This window comes from Nerophis ophidion, linkage group LG10 (assembly GCF_033978795.1).
Source record: "Nerophis ophidion isolate RoL-2023_Sa linkage group LG10, RoL_Noph_v1.0, whole genome shotgun sequence".
NCBI lineage: Eukaryota > Metazoa > Chordata > Actinopteri > Syngnathiformes > Syngnathidae > Nerophis > Nerophis ophidion.
The window spans coordinates 22,180,601-22,202,115 of record NC_084620.1 but is presented as its reverse complement, the minus strand read 5'-3'; the positions used below and the strand labels follow the sequence as shown (position 1 = coordinate 22,202,115).

At 42.5% G+C, this 21,515-nt stretch overlaps 1 protein-coding gene across 1 annotated transcript in view; it reads right to left on the bottom strand.

Annotated features, from left to right (window-relative positions):
• LOC133560389 (ephrin-B3-like) overlaps nucleotides 1-21,515 on the bottom strand; it is a 192,390-nt gene extending 170,875 nt beyond the window's left edge. Inside the window, exon 1 of the mRNA XM_061912853.1 lies at nucleotides 20,542-21,515. Coding sequence (XP_061768837.1) covers nucleotides 20,542-20,657 — 116 coding nt within the window. The 5' untranslated portion in view covers nucleotides 20,658-21,515. The remainder of the gene's footprint in view (nucleotides 1-20,541) is intronic.

Here is a 21,515-nt window from a genome sequence, read left to right as displayed (position 1 = left end):
TGTGCGCTCACAGGAGGTGTGGTCGAATACATCGCCAAAGACATGCTGCCATTTATTATTGTTCTAAAACTAGCATTTCTAAACATGTAGCAAACGTTTGACAGATATTTGTTATATCATGTCGGTGTTTCCTCACTCGGAATCCTCCCAGACTTCATTTTGTTTTGCATATGACCTGTTAATACAGTGGTGTCAAATGTACGGCTCGGGGGCCGGATCAGGCACGCGAACAGTTGTTATCCGGCCCGCGGGATGAGTTTGCGAAGTATAAAAATTTACCTGAAATTTTTGAATGAAAGAATCAGCTGTTCTAAATGTGTCCACTGGATGTCGCAAAGGTAATTCTTTGTATCTTTGTAGATGATGATACATATGTACAAAATAAACCACATGATTGTTGCGATCTGCTGCTCAGATCTTCACGTGTTTGTTTTTTCATTCTCAGTCTGACCCGTTTATTTCCTGTTTTTGTCCATCACTATGGTTACACATCAGTCCACCTGTTAGTCTCGCCCCGCACACCTGCTACTAATTTTCACCCCCCTATTTAAGCTCACCTTTTCTGTTTACTCATTCTCGGATCCTAATTTGCCCACGCGCATCAGTGACGACTCTCATCATTCGTATGTATTTTCTCGCTAGCTCTCACGCCAAGCCACTTTATTGTCTAGCTTTCATGCTAAATGTTTTGTTTACTCTTTTGTGTCCTCGTACCAAGTTTTAGTTTTCCTTGTTTTATCCTAGCTTTCACGCTAGCGTCTTTTGTTTACTTTTTCTCTTTACACCAGTATTTTTGTTCATAGACTTTTGTTATTAAATAAATACCTTATATCTTACCTTTGCTGTGTTCTGCTTCGACGCATCCACGGGAAAACTACACCGGCATTACCATGCCGAAGAAGAGTCTTCACAGTAGGATCCGAGCATCAAGTTGTTTTTCCGCGTCGAAACCACGGGAGGAACCCTTCGACTTAGGGTTGTGGTTGGAGCTCATGGCTTGGGAGCAGGAAAGACTCGACTGTGGGCCTGAAGTCTCCTCCGAAGCCGTTCGCGCTGCCCCGAAGAAGCGGGGGGTCCAGTGGAGAGGTCCCCCGCGCGGCAGTAATGTTCCAGCACCACTTATTCCTCCCCATGGACACAGCAAGTTTCACCCCGTCCAGGATTCACCCGTCATTACCGGTAATCCTGCTTGTTTTTTTTCAAATCATTCCTTAAGCTGCCATGACACTTTTTCTGACACAAGCGATGACGTCATTTGGGGAACGCCCACCGGTGACGCAACACCGGCCTCTGTTGATGACATTTTTTCAGAAGATTTTTTTATTGTGGACGATATATCTCAGCCATTTTCCAAAAACTTGGACAGTAATAATACTTTCACACAGTATCAGGACATTTATATTGATTCTAGTCATCCTCAGTATATTGTTAATTGTCAAGATCAGCCTCCCATTACTTTGGCCCCGCCCACATCTCAGCCTATTTCACGTCCTACCCCCACGTCACCTGATTTTGAAACTGACCTAGAAAAATATAGTCCTGCCTGGATGGACGAGTGGTACAGGAGAGTTTTGATTGAACTGGAGCTGGAGGAAAAATTTCTTGCTGCTCAGAACAATCCTCTCCTCATACAGACTAATGGGGTGGAGTCTGCCCTCCTCCAAACCTCCCACCGCCCGCCCTTACGGTCAGCCTCTATCCAACGGGACCCCGTCTGGAATCCGGGTCTTGAGGGGAGGGCCAGTATTACTACTAAGCCTCCTAGACCTCCACCACCGGTGTTTACCCCTGTTAAACCTGTTAAGCCACTACGGCCTCCTAGACCTCCTCCACCGGTGTTCTCCCCGGTCAAGTCACGCCCTCTTAGACCTCCTCCACCTGTGTTCCGTCCGTGCCCTAGTTCTAGTTTTAGTCACGGTTTCTCTCAGAGTTCGAGTCCCAGCCTTCTTCGTAGCCCATGCTCTAGTCCTACTCGTAGACCGACTTGTAGACTGAGTCGTAGTCCAAGTCCTGGTCCGAGTTTCCGTTCTGATTCTAGTTGTAGTCCTAGTTTTTCTCGTAGTCGTCGTAGTCCTAGTTCCACTCGTAGACTGATCCGTAGTCCGAGTCCTGTTTCGAGTCCGGTCCCGAGTCTTGTTTCTTGCCTTTGTAATATTAGTACTGATTCCCCTCGTGGTCTTAGTCCGAACCCTAGTCCTTACCCAAGTTCTTGTCCGAGCCCCAGTGTTACTGTAAGTCCTAGTCTTTGTCCTAGTCCTTGCCCGAGCACCAGTTTGATTGTTAGTCCCAGTCCTTGCCCAAGCCCTAGTTTGACCGTTTGTCCTAGTTCTTGCCCAAGCCCTGGTATGACTGTAAGTCCTGGTCGTTGCCCAAGCCCTTCTCAAAGCACTAGTGTGATTGTAAGTCCTGGTCCTCTCTCAAGTCCTTGCCCGAGTCCTAGTGTTTGTCTTATCACTCATCATAGTCCTAGTCCTGCTCACAGCCAGTCCCCTAGTTCTCCTCGGCAGACCCCTGTGCCTGCTCCTCGGCTGAAGCCGACTCCTGCTCCTCGGCTGAAGCCGACTCCTGCTCCTCGGCTGAAGCCGACTCCTGCTCCTCGGCTGAAGCCGACTCCTGCTCCTCGGCTGAAGCCGACACCTGCTCCTCGGCTGAAGCCGACACCTGCTCCTCGGCTGAAGCCGACACCTGCTCCTCGGCTGAAGCCGACACCTGCTCCCAGTCTGGTTCTCACACCAGCACATGACTCTGACCTGGTTTTCACGCCAGAAAATGTTTCTAGCCTTGTTCTCACGCCAGTTTCAGACTCTAAACTGGTTCTCACGCCAGCACAAACTCCAAGGCTGGAGCCCACTCCGGTACCAGCACCACGACAGGTACCGGTGCCAGCTCCGTGCCGCCAAGCACCGGTGCCAGCTCCGCGCCGCCAAGCACCGCCGACGACGGGGCTGGAGCCCACACCAGCGTCGACGACGGGGCTGGAGCCCACACCAGCGTCGACGACGGGGCTGGAGCCCACACCAGCGTCGACGACGGGGCTGGAGCCCACATCAGCGTCGACGACGGGGCTGGAACCCACACCAGCGTCGACGACGGGGCTGGAACCCACACCAGCACCACCGACGACTACGCCTGCATTCACGTCGATGACGACTCCTGCGGCTCCCAGGCCGCCTCCGACGACTCCTGCGGCTCCCAGGCCGCCTCCGACGACTCCTGCGGCTCCCAGGCCGCCTCCGACGACTCCTGCGGCTCCCAGGCCGCCTCCGGCGGCTCCCAGGCCGCCTCCGACGACTCCTGCGGCTCCCAGGCCGCCTCCGACGACTCCTGCGGCTCCCAGGCCGCCTCCGGCGGCTCCCAGGCCGCCTCCGGCGGCTCCCAGGCCGCCTCCGACGGCTCCCAGGCCGCCTCCGACGACTCCTGCGGCTCCCAGGCCGCCTCCGACGACTCCTGCGGCTCCCAGGCCGCCTCCGACGACTCCTGCGGCTCCCAGGCCGCCTCCGACGACTCCTGCGGCTCCCAGGCCGCCTCCGACGACTCCTGCGGCTCCCAGGCCGCCTCCGACGACTCCTGCGGCTCCCAGGCCGCCTCCGACGACTCCTGCGGCTGCAGCACCCGCATCATCCTCGCCAGCTGCACTCGGGCCTGCTTTGGCTGCAGTCCCCGCACCCTCGTCTGCTGCTTCCAAGCCTGCTGGGATTTCGGTGCTGAGGCGTCGCCCACCACGTCGACCACGGGCGTGGCCTCTGCGAGGTCATCCTCCTCGCCAGATACTCCCTCCTCCATGTCGGCCACGGATGTGGCCGTGCCCGGGTCGTCCGCCTCGCCGGGCACCTCATCCTGCGAGGCGGCCACTAATGTGGCCTTTTCGAGGTCGCCCGCCAAAACTTTTTCGGCAGCAGCGTTCCACCCGCCGCCGCCACATGATGTGTCCTCGGTGGATTCGGGGACATGCGATCTGGCGACCCTCCACCGTGGACTCCCTCCGCCCTCCCTTCGTTTGTGAACTTTCTGGTTTTGGGGAGGGGGTTCAAGTTTTTGTTTTGTTTTTTAAGACATCTGGTATCTGTCTTTTGTTGGGGGGGAATACTGTTGCGATCTGCTGCTCAGATCTTCACGTGTTTGTTTTTTCATTCTCAGTCTGACCCGTTTATTTCCTGTTTTTGTCCATCACTATGGTTACACATCAGTCCACCTGTTAGTCTCGCCCCGCACACCTGCTACTAATTTTCACCCCCCTATTTAAGCTCACCTTTTCTGTTTACTCATTCTCGGATCCTAATTTGCCCACGCGCATCAGTGACGACTCTCATCATTCGTATGTATTTTCTCGCTAGCTCTCACGCCAAGCCACTTTATTGTCTAGCTTTCATGCTAAATGTTTTGTTTACTCTTTTGTGTCCTCGTACCAAGTTTTAGTTTTCCTTGTTTTATCCTAGCTTTCACGCTAGCGTCTTTTGTTTACTTTTTCTCTTTACACCAGTATTTTTGTTCATAGACTTTTGTTATTAAATAAATACCTTATATCTTACCTTTGCTGTGTTCTGCTTCGACGCATCCACGGGAAAACTACACCGGCATTACCATGCCGAAGAAGAGTCTTCACAATGATGTTAGTACATCAGTCAAGGAAAATAATCACACCTCAAAAATAACCTCCTGTAATTTGATTTTGATATAATGTTTTCATCTTGATAGATTGAAAATTAACACCAATGAGTTGACTGATGAAAAAAACAACAACATTATGATTTGTACAATTTGTGTGCTTGTTCTATTTTTAAACAAAGAAAACAATCTGAAGTTGTCTTTATTTTTAAGTTATTGTGCCGTGATTTTACCAGTCCGCACCACTTGGGAGTAGATTTTTCTTCAAGTGGACCCTGATCTAAAATGATTTTGACACCCCTGCGTTATTACATCTGCTCATACTGTAGGGTTTATATTGTTACTCTGCACTTTTGTTAAAACAGGTCCTCAGTTGATTGTCAGTTAAGTAAAATAGAACTCTACCTCTGCCTACATGTTCAATATTGAAGTGCTATGTTAGTCAATACTTTATTTAGCCAGTTGATTTATTGTTTTGGTTCTTACATCTAGTATGTGTGTGTGTGTGTGTGTGTGTGTGTGTGTGTGTGTGTGACAATCATTGGTACTTTAACTTTAACTTTTATTTAAGAGCCTACAACCTCTCCTGAGCATATGTTATTGCTTTTGGTTGTGATTTGTATTCAAGTGCAAAAGTTTGCTCGCAGACAAAGCATGTTATTGTTATTATTTTTGGTTTATATATCTTGGAGATGTAAACGTTTTAATTCCAATTACAATGTTTAAATATATGGGAAATATAAGTTTATTGCATTTGAAAGGTTATACATGCTTGCTAGTATGCTAACATTATTAGCATGCTAACTTTTTTAGCTGGTTTTGCAACCGTTCAGCCCAGAGTCCTATTACTTGGTACAGCATGCAAACAATAGCATGATAGCAAGCTAATTTAAACTTGCTACCTTTGTTATCTAATTTTACACTTTTTGTTCTATATACGCAGCCATACACCTTTGAGTCAAATAACTTGGTATATGAAACATGCTGACTGTTATCATGCTATTGTTAACACACGTGCTGAGTGTAAGCATTTTTATGTAAACATGCTAATGTTTCTGGCTAGCTCTATGGCTCATTTTATACAGTTACTCCTAAACTCGTGGATTCAGACACTCGGCACATCTAATAAGTACGGCGGCTTCCACCGACCCCTGGCCAGAGGTCCAGGACACAGGTAGCAGGCCCATCAACATTTCTGCAGGAATTTTGTATTTATGTATTCCATCCATCCATTTCCTACCACTTTTGGGGTCGCGGGGGGTGCTGGAGCCTATCTCAGCTACAATCGGGCGGAAGGCGGTGTACACACGGGACAAGTCGCCACCTCATCGCAGGGCCAACACAGATAGACAGACAACATTCACACTCACATTCACACACTAGGGCCAATTTAGTGTTGCCAATCAACCTACCCCAAGGTGCATGTCTTTGGAGGTGGGAAGAAGCCGGAGTACCCAGAGGGAACCCACGCATTCACGGTGAGAACATGCAAACTCCACACAGAAAGATCCCGAGCCCAGGATTGAACTCAGGACTACTCAGGACCTTCGTATTGTGAAGCACATGCAATAACCCCCGTTTCACTGTGCTGCCCATAGTTATGTATTATCGTGTTAATTTTGGTCTCATAAAAATAATGGCAATAATAGCGTTATTATACCTGCAATAATTTGTAGGTCAATATACTGTCAAGCAAATTTGTCCAAATAGTAATATCATTTTTTTTATGTATTTTGAGAATGATTTTCCCCCCAGGTTATCTCAGGGACCGCTGTCATACCACACAACCACAGAGCTGCCAGCCCTTTGAGGGCTTCAAGCAGAGTTGATCAAAGGCCCGGTTCTGCCACAAAAAAAGTATTGGGTTTCACCGGGTCGGACCTCCCGGGGTCGAATGTGATGGGAGGTGTCAGCCGTGAGGAATCGGAGGTTTACTCTGTCGCATGCGGGCAGGAAGGAAGCAGCTCGCTGCGGTTCTGACCCGAAGACAATCACTCACTCTGTCCGTCTACGCCCCCCGAGCCCACCGCGCTCTCCCAGAACCAACTGACCGCACTTCCTGCTCTTTTTCTATCTTTGCCCCGTCAAATGTGTCCTCGCCTTCTGACGCCACTCAGGGGTCAGTCTGTCACGGAACCATTTTGGGCCAAGAGGGGGGACATGAACCGAAGAACTGGGTTGTACTTATGCCCGTTTACACTCAAACCCTCTCACACACACACACACACACACACACACACACACACACACACACACACACACACACACACACGCACGCACGCACACTTCTGTCTTCTCTCTGTCACCCTCAGAAGACAAAGGTCGACCTGGTCCAAAAACTGCCAGGAGAATTGGATGATCCCGCTTAGGCGCAGTGTGCTGAGATGCAAGTTAATGAGGGGCCTGTGCGTGCGTGCGCGTGTGTGTGTGTGCGTGCATGCGTGTGTGTGTGAGTGTGTGTGTGTGTGTGTGTGCGTGTGATTGTGTGTAGCATTGGCGGGACACATGTGACCCCTTCTACACTCTCCCTACCCCTTCAGGCGGGGAGAACATGCATCCACTGGCTGGACATTTCATTAGGTACAGCTAGATTATTGAATTCCAGGCAATAAACAGACAACTGCTCACTTTTGAATGACGCCGTCAATCATATGAAAATATGAGTAGGAGTTATCAGTGCCGTGCAAATAAAAAAGGAAAGCGTCTCTTTTGGGAGGGGTCGGGGAGCAGAATGAACGCAGCGCTATCCTACTGGATCTCATTAGATGGTGCAGGTGTTCCTAATGTTGTGATCCTGCCAAATAATGAGCCGGCCTGCCAATTCTTTCATCTCTCACGTGTGTTTACAGTCTGGGGCTCACTCGTGTGTGTTTAATGCTCTCCAGCGCGCACACACACACACACAAACCTATTCACGTACCTAACAGGTCAATAGGTCACCAGGTCACCTCTAACCCACTTGAGCTCGTAAGGCTTCTTCTCTTCTTCTACTTATTGGATCATGTGACCGACATTCAGTTAACGGCCTTATGTCTTCGACATGTATGTAATCAAAGACTTCAGGATTTCTAGTAAAATCTCCTGTGTTGTATATTTTTGTTGCTGTTGTTTGTCAGTAAAAAAAAAAAAAAAAACCCTTAGCCTAGTTCAGGCGCCTTTTATCCACTGCCAATTAGCAGGCGATTAATGAATAATTGAGCAAGTGGAAAGAAGGAGGGAAGGGGGATTTAACTAGGATGTAGCATCTCGGCGGGTGGGCATTATGGGGGGTAGTTGTATTACAAGTCACCGCCAGTGACGAGCCAGCCATCGGGGGGAAAAAAGTGGTCCCCGGTAGAATTCATTTAAGATAAGAGATGAACACAGGATGGAATCAAACAGCGGCGACACCCACCAGGACACGTCATGTCAAAAGGACTTACTGTGACATCATCTTATCTACTTCTGCACATTATGGGAATTAGACTGACTCATCAACACTTTTGTAAAGCAAGTTAAAGGGGAAGTGCACGATTTGTGGAATTGTGCCTATCATTTACAAACTTTATGTGAGACAAGAACACGTTTTCTTTTTTTTTTTTCTAAATTATTTTTTTTTCTTCTAAATTCTAACTCGTAATTTACTTCAATAACATGGTGGCTAACAATGGAGGTAATAGGATTCGCCCAAAAAGTGCTCCGAAAAAACCTCCAAAAACATCAAAGATTGTTTTATATACACGCTACAGGTACAGTATATATGTAATGTAGTAACAGGCAGATTCATAATAACATTATATTTACTTATTTTGATCATTTTAATCATACGGCGGGATATTCATTTCACAGACGCATCACAACTTTTGCTCTTTCTTTTAAAAAAACAACACTACTAATCATGGCAGACTTCACGAGAGCCAACAATGACTACTTTGGGATAAACTCACCTCCCAGGGGGTGAACAAGGGGATGGGTCAAATGCAGAGGACAAATTTTGCTACAAATTTAAAGTACTTGGTACTTCAAAATTATGATCCAGAACTTAATTTTTTGAACCTGAATATACAGAGGATGAGATAGTGTTTACAAAGTACACAGAACAAGAATTATGATGAATCCTTTTTTTGTCTTTTTTTTTTATTCAGACAAACATTATTTATGTGTTTAATATTGATTTGCTTACAATGGTATATTATTTATTTATTATTTATCTGTTTGTTCACTGTTCTCTTACAGAGAACAAGGAAATTGGATAAAATTGCTATGGTATGAAAAGGGGTAGGATTAAATAAGCTCTGCTTCTTCCTACTCCTTTTCGGACGTGCTGTAATAAAACAACTGGAATTGTGTGATGCATTACATTGTATCGTAGGCAAGTTCGAAATGAAGTGGAACAGAACTGAACTGAACAAATCATGGCAGACTTCACGAGAGCCAACAATGACTACTTCCGGACGAATGATGATCCAGAACCTTATTTTTTTGAGCCCAAATATGCGGAGTATGAGCTAAAAGTTATAGAAACTGAGTGATTAGCAGATCAAGCCAGTAGCCATATTTCTAAATGCTAAACAAGAAACACAAATTAGGAATATAATACAACAATCAATAGATGTACAGATGTTTTTTTAGAGGGCACAATAGATGACATTCATTAGACGCACAGTCAGCCACCTCTTACTTGCCATGTATTACAAATTAAAATGCATTAAAAAAAAGTTAAACTCATGTGTTCTTGTCTTACGTAGAGATTGTGTAGGCAAAATTCCCCCAAAATTGCAATTCACATTTGAAGTTCTATTGATATTATATTTATAATACCTTTAAATAATTCTCATTGGTCCCACAATAGTGTATTGAAAGTCTGTTGACCAAAATCTAGCCTTGATGCTGGAGTTTAGACTTTCATAAGCTCTACGGGCAAAATGTGGCTTTGTATGTTTGTAGCTTTAATGCTAATAAGATGGGTGTGTGTCTCCAACAAGTGCTATTTTGCACTTCCTCAACATTTTACAGATGCACTGGAACTTTGCACTCGTCCAACATAACAGATGCCATAAAGCACATGACATTAAGGAGTGGGACAGGAGTACACCATCTTTAGCAACGTTAGCATAGCTATGTTAGCAACAGTACTGCTAACATTACACTCACATTTTAACAGCGACGTCATGCTCCTGTTGCCTGAATAGCAACAACATGATGTGAATTACAACATCCACACATGTAGATGACTGAAAGAGTTGGCAGTGGTTTCTATAGTTTAAGATCTGTAGCAAAGCCTGCTTTTTTTTTTTTTTTTTTTTTTACATTTTAACAGCAACATTTAGCCTATTCCCTGAATAAAAACAACATGATGCAACTTACAATACCCATGTTTTTAAGTGACAGGCAGATCATATTATTCAGATAACTTATCCTAGGTGTAGTTCAGTTAGGCACCAATCCTATGTATCGAAACGCTGGTATCTCTGCCTTTTATAGAATGTGTGGACACATTTTAAAAGTATATCTATTTTTTTGCTGATTTTTTTTTTTTTAGATGCCTTTTACTGAATATGCATAAGCACAGTTTTTAATAGTAAGTGATAATGCCTTTTATATTGTATTTTGTTTGTTATATATACTGTACAGTGGGGCAAAAAAGTATTTAGTCAGCCACCGATTGTGCAAGTTCTCCCACTTAAAATGATGACAGAGGTCTGTAATTTTCATCATAGGTACACTTCAACTGTGAGAGACAGAATGTGAAAAAAAATATCCAGGAATTCACATTGTAGGAATTTTAAAGAATTTATTTGTAAATCATGGTGGAAAATAAGTATTTGGTCAACCATTCAAAGCTCTCACTGATGAAACGAGGGTTTGTCTCAAAATCTCACGATAAAAGGCCCCATTCATTCTTTCCTTAACACGGATCAATCGTCCTGTACCCTTAGCAGAAAAACAGCCCCAAAGCATGATGTTTCCACCCCCATGCTTCACAGTAGTTAAGGTGTTCTTGGGATGCAACTCAGTATTCTTCTTCCTCCAAACACGATGAGTTGAGTTTATACCAAAATGGATACATGGATGATACAGCAGAGGATTGGGAGAAGGTCATGTGGTCAGATGAAACCAAAATAGAACTTTTTGGTATAAACTCAACTCATCGTGTTTGGAGGAAGAAGAATACCGTGTTGCATCATAAGAACACCATACCTACTGTGAAGCATGGGGGTGGAATCATCATGCTTTGGGGCTGTTTTTCTGCTAAGGGTACAGGACGATTGATCCGTGTTAAGGAAAGAATGAATGGGGCCTTTTATCGTGAGATTTTGAGACAAACCCTCGTTTCATCAGTGAGAGCTTTGAATGGTTGACCAAATACTTCTTTTCCACCATGATTTACAAATAAACTCTTTAAAATTCCTACAATGTGAATTCCTGGATATTTTTTTTCACATTCTGTCTCTCACAGTTGAAGTGTACCTATGATGAAAATTACAGACCTCTGTCATCATTTTAAGTGGGAGAACTTGCACAATCGGTGGCTGACTAAATACTTTTTTGCCCCACTGTATGTGATTGTATGTCTACTTGGGCGTTGGAGTTTGCAATAAAGCTTGATTGATTTAAGATGTGTAGCTTAGCCTGCTTTTTTTTGTGCTTTTTTGTGTTTTGTTTACAAAGCGCTGGTTGTGTACAGGGAGCAGGCTCATTGAGCTAGGAGAGAGTCAAAGTTTTACGCCCATAAGAGGGAGGTTTTTGCTTCATGATGGACGTCCCAAAAAGTCACGTCTTCAAAGGTCAATTTTTTTCAAACATCTTTCATAAACAGGTCCAAGCACACATGTTACTGTTGGAACGTCTTGGAAAAATCCCTTGTAAACCGAAAAGGAATTATAATTTTCTAATATTTGATAACGGAAATAAACCCACCATTTATTTCCACTGCAGGAATCAATCCGAATATGAGTGGTGTCCCATCCCCATCACTTCCAACACACATATTGGTTACATCGCCGGCTCCTGGCGTCGCTTAATTACTCCCTGGATGTGACACATGTTCCCAATTTGTGGCGTCTGGTCACTGCACGGGACATGGCGGGGGTGGTGTTGAATGAGGAGGGGAATGCGAAGGTGGAGATAACAGCAGAGAAGAGTCTGAAAGACAAGCTGGGGGGGTTGCTCACAAAAGTGGAAAGAAAGATGGAAGGAAAAGTAAGAAGAGGGAGGAGGCAGCTCTTGAGATGGGGGTCGGGGGGCGGGGGATGTGGGGGGTCGGCAGGTGGGCGGCTTTAAAGCAGCGCATCGGGCCGAGGAGCGGAGGTTAACAATGAGACAGTCCATTTGCTGCACCCACCAGACGTGAGGCGCACATGTGATGGACTTGGACTGCTGCAGCACTACAAAACATGCATGTGTGTGTGTGTGTGTGTGTGTGTGTGTGTAGCGGCAGGGAGCTCTATGTGGAGACTTTATCCACACTATAAAACAGGCCTGGGCAATTATTTTTGACTGGGGGGCCAAATTTAGAGAAAAAAATGTGTCCGGGGCCTCTATATCTATTTTTAGGAACACTATTACAAAACCCCAGGATAATGTCTGAATGCTAAAAACGTTACGACAGACCGCCTTGAAAACGGAATGGAATTTTAAATATGTTTACCGAATGAGACACGCAGAATGTACATTAAAATAAAGAATGTGGGTTTTACAATATTAACGATGAACGATAAAATACTGAATATTGACAACATATGAACGTCACGTCCCCTCTCATCGACATATTTCATAATCAAGCAAAAGGCAACAAACACAGCAAAATATGAATGCAAAGGGTAAAAAAAAAATAAACCCACCTCCAATCTGATATATGGGATATATCACTAAGCTTTAGAACTTTATTGTAAAAATCTCCTCCCGCGTCTGTCCCTGACACCCGCATTTCAGGCTCGTTCTGGAAACACTTTGTGGAAACAATCCACGCCAACACTGCTTAGTGCCTCATCTGAGCTGCTGTGACTTAGATTACCATAGCAACTAATTAGATTACCATAGTAACTAATAAGATTACCATAGTAACTAGTATATCCAACCATTGAAATACTTTATATAGATGAAGACTTACGGTCATTTGAAAACATCACTACACATCATGATGGCAGCTCCAGTTTCCATCTTAAAGATATAAAATTATTATTTGGGAATATCCGGCGGGCCGGATTGAAAAGCTTAACGGGCATGTGGCCCCTGGGCCTTAATTTGTCCAGGTCTGCTATAAAAGGTACTGAGACATCATGAGGTTTTATGCAAGGTTCTGAGAAGTGGCTGTGGGAACTTGGGGTAAACACTTAGTAAAAAGGCTTTGCTACACATCTTAAAACTAAGCCTAAAGTTCTGGTAACCCTCAGTTAGATACAAATGTGGGCACTGTAAGATTGATGATGTTGTTTTTCTTCAGCATACAGTACAGACCAAAAGTTTGGACACACCTTCTCATTCAATGCGTTTTCTTTATTGGCCTGACTATTTACATTGTAGATTGTCACTAAAGGCATCAAAACTATGAATGAACACATGTGGAGTTACGTACTTGACAGAAAAGGTGAAATAACTGAAAACATGTTATAAATTCTATTTTCTTCAAAATAGCCACCCTTTGTTCTGATTACTGTTCTCTTGGCATTCTCTCGATGAGCTTCAAGAGGTAGTCAGTCACCTGAAATGGTTTTCACTTCACAGGTGTGCTTTCTTTGAAGAAACTAGAATATAAAAAATGTTTTCATTTATTTCACCTTTTTTTGTAAAGTACATAAGTCCACTTGCGTTCATTCATAGTTTTGATGCCTTCAGTGACAATCTGCAATGTCAATAGTCATGAAAAAAAGAAAACGCATTGAATAAGGAGAAGGTGTACCCAAGCTTTTGGCGTGTACTGTATATGCTAACTTGTCGCTGTTACAATGAGACTGTATTGTTCGCACTGCACCTAACTAACACGGCTATGCGAGTGTTGCTGACGTTCACATCCTCCTGGCCCACTACTTAATGTTGCGATGTTGTGTGTGATACATGGCATCTATTGTGTTGCAGAAGTGCAGAGTTACGGTGTATACATATATAAAATAGTGGATGACACACATATGGTTGGAGTCCTAAATGAAGGCCGTATTAAGGGTTTGTGTGTGTAAATAAAAGGACGTAAAATGTACTTGCACTGCAAATTCTGCCGCACGCATGCACGCGTACACACATTCACGCACACAAATGATAAAAAACTACAACATCATATACTCTTTATACATTGAAAGAAAAGGATTTAAAAGACTAAGAATTTACTATAGTGGGAAAATGTTTGACTTTTTACAGCAGTTAAGTTGTAATATTTTGGAGAGAAAATTTAGACTTTTACAATAATAAAGTTTTTATACTAGTAGAAATAATAACATTTACGATAATATATATGTTTTTTTTGTGATATACCAATTTCTCATATTATGACATGATATGAAATATTTTGAAAAGAAACGTCATGTTTTTACAATAATCAAGTTGTTATTCTATGAGGAAAAAATAGCATTTACGATAATATAAAGTTAAAGTTAGAGTACCAATGTTTGTCACACACACACACACACTGGGTGTGGCGAAATTATTCTCTGCATGTGACCCATCACCCTTGATCACCCCCTGGGAGGCGAGGGGAGGAGTGAGCAGCAGCGTTGGACGCGCTTGGGAATAATTTTTGGTGATTTTTATACATGTTTTTCTTGCAACACTACAACTTTTTCTTATAACTTTATGAGAAAAAACACAATTTGGATATGATTTAGTTGGAATATTATCATTTGTTCTCATACTATGAGGAAAAAAACAAAGTCTACATAAATTATAATTGAATATTTTGGTAAGAAAAAGTCTTCAATTTACAAGAACAAAGTTGTTATACTATGATAAAATAAAATTTACTAAAATATATGTATTTCTTGTAATATTAAAACTTGTTTCTAATAATATGAGGAATAACACACATTTTATAGAGTTAAGTTGCAATAGTTGGGGAAGAAAAATCTGAATTTCACAAGAATAAAATTGATACAGAAAAAAAGTCTGCTATTTACACAAAATAAGATTTTTTTTAAAGTTGAATCATTGTGAGGAAACTACAGAAATATGTCCGAAACCATGACATATTGTATTATGAAATCTTTTTTTTAAGTTGTACTATTGAAAAAAAAAAAAAAATCAAACAAGAAAAAAATTGTGTTTAAAAGGAAAAATATATATTTTAAGAGACAAAAATTACAGTAGTGCATGAAAAAATATATTTTTTCAAGGAAAAAGTAATCTTTTTAGGACTCAAACATTATAATACTGCAAGAAATAACAGTTATATTTCATCATGACATGAAAAAACTAAAATTTTATAAAGAAAAATACATATTTTTGGGAAACCAAATGTGTAACACTGCAACAAAAAACACAAATTATGTCTTAAATGGAACTGCACTTTTTTTTTTTTAAATCATGGTTAGCATTCCTTATGTAAGACAAGCACATATATGTTTGTTGCCTTTTTCATGCATTTTAACTTGTAAATAAATGCTGGCAGAAGTCATAACAATGGATGCAATGTGAGTTGCCTTATTCCGCTAGTAAAGAGCTCAAAAAAACATCCAGAAACCTCCATGAATGTTTTATTTACATGTTGTAAGTATACATGTAATGTAGTAACAAGCACATTCATAATAGCATTTAATATTTAAGTATTTTGATCATTCTAAGCATACGGCGGCATATTAGTTTCACGAACGCATTACGTTGGCTATTTCCTTCAACAACAACACTACTAATCATGTGAAAAATTTCCCCTCTGTCTTCCTTTTTTATTCTCTCCATCCCCTCCTGCTCTGGACCCGCTTTGCCAAACATTGAATAAATACATTTAATAAGGTAAAATACAAATAAGGCAACCAGAGAAGTATCCCACATTTCTCTTTTTTAAAAGTAAATCTGCACAGTAAATATGGGCATCTAAATCAACACTATGATGTGACTGAATAGCTGAGCAGGGGGGAAAAAAAAATCACGTCAAACTTTATAAGAAACAACGATGAATACTTAAGGACAAATGATGGTCCAGAACCTTTTCCTTTTGAGCCTGAATACAAGGAGGAAGAAGCTGAGTTATAAGCAGATCCAGAAAATAGCCTTATTGGTAAAGGTTGAACAAGAAATACAAACTAAAAATATAATAAAACAATCACTTAATGTACAATATCTGCTCTCACTGGGAGCTGACTGATTGGATGTTAATAGATTCTTGTTTGGATCGCAAATTAATCATAATCCTCATGAAAGTGAAACAAAACAAAAAACAAAACGAGCATCTTTTCATTTTTTTCCTTGCGACCTGAGGGTATCAATTGAATGTAAAAAACGCCACCTTCTCAGTTTATAGCCACAACGTTCAACTATACAAGTGAGAGGCATGATTTATAAACAAGCACAAACTTTCACAGACTCAAAGGGAATGCAGCAAGTCACCACTTCAGTATGACAATAGCTCCGTAAGATAGTTGCTCTGTGATCATGGCGCCGCTAAAAGTAGTTCCTCCGCGTTAGCGCTTATAATAACAATATAGCTAATACTTGGTTAGTATTCAGGTTACGAGATGTAAACTGGGTTTTGCTGGCGTTTTTTCTTTTTTTTATGGGAGCGATAGATTACTCGCATTAGCATTGTTAGCCTCCTCATACTTTCTGTACTTAAAAATTGGAATGCATAAGAAAAAGAAAGACATGCGTTCTTGTCTCGCATTAGAGAGAGAGTGAGAAAGAGGTTTATTTAGGACAATGCACATTGAAGAACAATCTGATTTACAGATTGTAAATGAGCCAGATTATAGCATATTTGCTCATTTACATCAGAAGTCCCAAAACATAAAAACAAAAACACAGGACAATAAAACATTTACCATGTCAAAAACAAATAGACAAAAAATAAAAACAATGAAATTAATCAAAGTGACGACATGACTGGGGATTTTTAAGAAACATTTTTAGATGCTTTTTAAAAATGTAAAAAGTATGTGGGAAGTCTGTTCGAAAAATGTAAATGGTAAATGGGATATACTTGTATTGCGCTTTTCTAGCTTCAAGATACTCAAAGCGCTTTAATACTATTTCCACATTCACCCATTCACACACACATTCACACACTGATGGCGGGAGCTGCTATGTAAGGCGCTAACCATGACCCACCGGCAGCAAGGGTGAAGTGTCTTGCTCAAGGACACAATGGACTTGACTATGTTGGCAGAAGCTGGGGATCGAACCAGGAACCCACAGGCTGCTGGCACGACCACTGTCCCAACAGCGCCGAGCCGTCCCTCATGATATAAAATGACTTCTTTGGACCAGCAGAACTGTTTGTCCAAAGGTTGTTTTTTCTCTGGAGGAGGCTCCGATGCCAAAACCTCTGTCAGTCCTCAGTTAGATGTATGTGGAGAGAGGCGGTGAAGTCCATGAAGACCCTTATCAATTAAACAACTCTTTTTAAAATGAATAACATTTTCAAAGTTGAGCATTTTATATTTAAAAAAAAAAGTGCAGATCCCTTTTAATATGACAAGAAAAAAACGACAATTTTAAAAGGAAAAATACCAATTTTTAAAGAGACAATAGATATAATACTGCAAGAAAAAAACGGACAAATGTATGGGAAGTAATTACAGACAAGTACGACTCATTAAATTGGCAAATACGTAGTTGTACTTGTACACAATATCATGTTAGACCCGCTCGACATCCATTGCTTTCGGTCCCCGGGGGGGTGAGTTTTACCTTGCCATAATGTGGGCTCTACAGAGGATGTCATTGTGGTTTGTGCAGCCCTTTGAGACACTTGTGATTTAGAGCTGTATAAATAAACATTGATTGATTGATTGATTGATACATACTTGTATAGCGCCTTTCTACCCCTTTTTAAAGAGCCCAAAGCGCTGTGACAGTATTTCCACATTCACTCATTGACACACACATTCACACACTGATGGTGGGAGCTGCCATGTAAGGCGTTCACCAGGATCCATCAGGAGCAAGGGTGAAGTGTCTAGCCCAAGGACTCAACGGACGTGACGAGGATGGTAGAAGGTGGGGATTGAACCAGTAACCCTCAGATTGCTGGCACAGCCACTCTCCCAACTTCGTCACGCCGTCCCCATTGGCATTAAAGCTGTAGAAACACAAAATGCTCCCAATAAAACTTACTAAAAGCACTTTGAAACAGTTTAAATTCCACATTTAGACCACACACGTGCAATACACGACTACGAGGGACCTCTTCGCATTGCTGAAAAATACTTTCATATGGGAATACCGTAGTTCTTCATTCAAGGGCTACTAATACAACTTGAGCGGGGCAAGGAGGGGAAAAAAAAGAGGAGAAAGTGCACGAATGTGTGTGTGTACAAAAGGAAATAAACTGGAGGACGGACTAAGCTGATTAAGTATGAATGCTAAGCTTTGTCAATCCACACAATGCCATACAACCCGCTTTGTACTTTGCATATATGAGCAACCTCTCTGCAGATGACTCAGAGTGTGGCGTCAAAGCAGCCCCCTGCCCGCTAATTGCCATCCAGTCCACCTCACACTAAACTCCATTAGGAGAACAATAGCACAGAGGCACCTGTAAAGCCCATGAAAGCCCGCTAGCGGTTAGCCCCGGTGGAAATGACCCCCACGTAGCCTCCTTTTTCTCAGCGTCCAACCCTGTGGGCTGACTCCAACCTACTGCTGACAACTGAAAAAAAAAAATCCCTCATTAGAGGCTTCACGCCTGGGCTCCACCGTGGGGGGGCTCCCATGCACTGTTGCTTCCCGCACGGGAAAGGCTGGAGGGGACCAGCCTGCAGCACACGGACGCAATAAAACAGGCGTCTGAAGGAGCCTCTGGCCTGGGCAGGGGGCTCAGAAAGAATTTGTGGAAGACTGGATAGAGAAGAGACTTCCACCAAGGCACAACCGTATAGAATTATTCGACAAGGTCAATGCATCATTCTGAGAGTTGTTCCTATTATTTGGTTTATATTTCTGGCACAGGTCTTGTGCATAGAGAAAACACCATTCGGCTACTTTTGTCTATCACTATTTAAGACGATGATGAACCTCCCCCCCACACCCATGGACAAAGAGAGACAAATTCGGAGCAGCTTTGAAGAAAAAATAAAATAAAATTAAAAAAATAAAAAGCCGACCCGCCTCCACTGTGAGGAGCATGACAAACGCCGGCACTAATCTTAGACTTGTTGCACTCGCACGAGGACGACAAAAACACCTTTTTCTCGGTAAACACACGTCACCAAGAGGACGGTTACACCGGAAAAACTGAATCGGGGGTCCGTTTCTGTCATGTTCAGGCCAAAAAACATGACGACATCTCAACAGATTAGTGAGTCTGCAAGTTGTGTTGCAATAAAAAAGCGTCTTTACAAGCAAACAGGGGCTCAGTAGCAGGATTTTAACGACATGACATATATTGTGTTACGGTTAAGCTGCAAAAGCACAATATTTAAGGCTACATATAACTGTACCTCAACCCATACAAATAAATATATATATATACTGTATATAATCCGATCTCAGGTGCAATAACTGGTTAGCTGGTGGAATGTTTTTAAATGCAAGTTACCTACATTTTATTCTTTCTTCATAAAGCTTAAATAATTCCTATTATTGAAGTCCGTTTTTGTCCTTTTACTGCTCCGTAGGTGTATTTTGGACTAGCAAGACAAATAATGTTGATATTTTGAGTCTGCGAGTATTACTGCAATTAGCGCTGACGTAAAAGCCTCTTTAGTGATGCAACAGGGTGCAAAGACTTACAAAACCCTCAAATATATAGCAATATACTGCAAAACATACTAGATAAGGGGCCCTTAAGGGTACTTTTTGGAGTCCGTTTCTGTGCGTGTGCATTTTATACAAGTTAATAACATTATCAATCAATCAATCAATGTTTACTTATATAGCCCTAAATCACTAGTGTCTCAAAGGGCTGCACAAACCATTACTAGTATCCTTAAAGTTATGGACATACAAGCAATCTTTTCAAGATACATGCAACTCTGAAATAAACAATATTCAAAGATAGGTGCCCCAAAACATACAATCTAAACCAGGGGTAAGGAACCTATGGCTTGAGAGCCAGATGTGGCTCTTTTGATGACTGCATCTGGCTCTCAGATAAATCTTAGCTGACATTGCTTAACACGATAAGTAATGAATAATTCTGATGGTCATCACAGTGTTAAAAACAACCACGTAAGCAATCAGCAAAACCATGCAGCACCAGAAGTCGCCTTAATGGTAAGAAGTATTTTATTTATTATTGGTTACCTTCAGAATAACAATGTTATTAAAAAGAAAAAGAGACATATTATACTCTAAAAAATGTTGGATCTTACCTAAAAATGCACAGTGTTAAAGAATATTTTATTGCTCTCATGGAAATACTTTTTAAAATGTTTGGCTATCATGGCTTTCTCAGCCAAAAAGGTTCCCGACCCCTGATCTAAACACTAGAATACGCCATTGATATAAATATCGGAGTACAATTATGTCTCTCTTTGGAACCATGTGTCTAATTTGTGATGGATCAAGGACAATGGAAACAGAAGGGTACATTTTCCAAGGGCAATGTGCAAATAAAACTAGAAAATGTACAAAAGTACAATATTTAAGTTTTGCCCTCATCCCATGTGGAGAATGATTGGCGCACATTTCTGACAATTTGAGGACAATGGAAACACAATTACACCCATTGTGTTTGGATGTGGTTGAAATTCAAGCGGGAAGGGTGTAAAAGTACACTATTATTAATGCAATTGCTGCACGTATCATTTATGGCAAAAAGGGGTAATACAATTTTTTCCACAATTTATAAGAATGTACTTTTTTGACGCTTACCTCTCGTTGAGTGAATTCCAGTAGATGGGCTCCATGCTGCTGGCCGTGGTTCCCAGTAAATCCAGTATCAGCACCAGCAGTACCCACAGTCCATTGCCACTCCATGGACACGCCATGTCGAGCCAACTTCGGAACCGGGACGCAATAAGACAAAAAGACGCCAAGCTGCAGGTCCACAGCTCGCTGCTGAGGATGGGGTCCAAAAGACGGAGGTCAGAGGTCAGGTGCAAAAACACAGTATGGGCGCTCAGTGTCCAAGCTGGACTATCTTGGTCCACATCCCATGTCTTCCACTCTAGTGAGCCATCGGTGATCCTGGTGCAGAGGGAAAAAGGTGCTGGTCCAGGACTTTAAATAGAACTCCAGTGGATGTTGTCAAAAGAAGCCAGCAGAGAGTCCTTGCAAGGCAAACAACGCTCTCTTCTTGTGTGTGCGCCCTCTCCCATTACCTTCTCGCCTCATGCAACACGCCACCAAACTAATAATAATATGGCAGTTTTTAGAGGATGCAACGCGGAGTCCACATGTCCACTTTAGTCCTGCACAATCCTTTTAATGTCTGACTCGGGGCAGCTTTGTAAAATCCACAAATCCTCAATTTGCAGCGGATTTTGTAGGGAATTAAAGCAGTAGATCCAAGAGTCGGTGTCGATATCAGTTGGCATACACAAGGATCCGGTAGGGGGGGGGGGGTGAACTTGCAAAGTGATTTGATTGGGGATATAAAATCGTTTACAAAAAAAAAAAAACAAGCGAGTAGGTCCAATGTGTGATCCGGTCACGACACAATCCGACCGGTCCGACCTGCTCGGAGGCTCGCAGCACACTGGAAGATCCACTGGAAGATCCACTGGATCACCACAAGCAACCAGAGAGGGAGCACGAGGAGGGGGGAGGACAAATCCCCTTTTCCTGACTGGCAGGCAGAGAGCGTGAACGCGGCACAATGCAATCAGACTTTAGAGAGGGGAAAG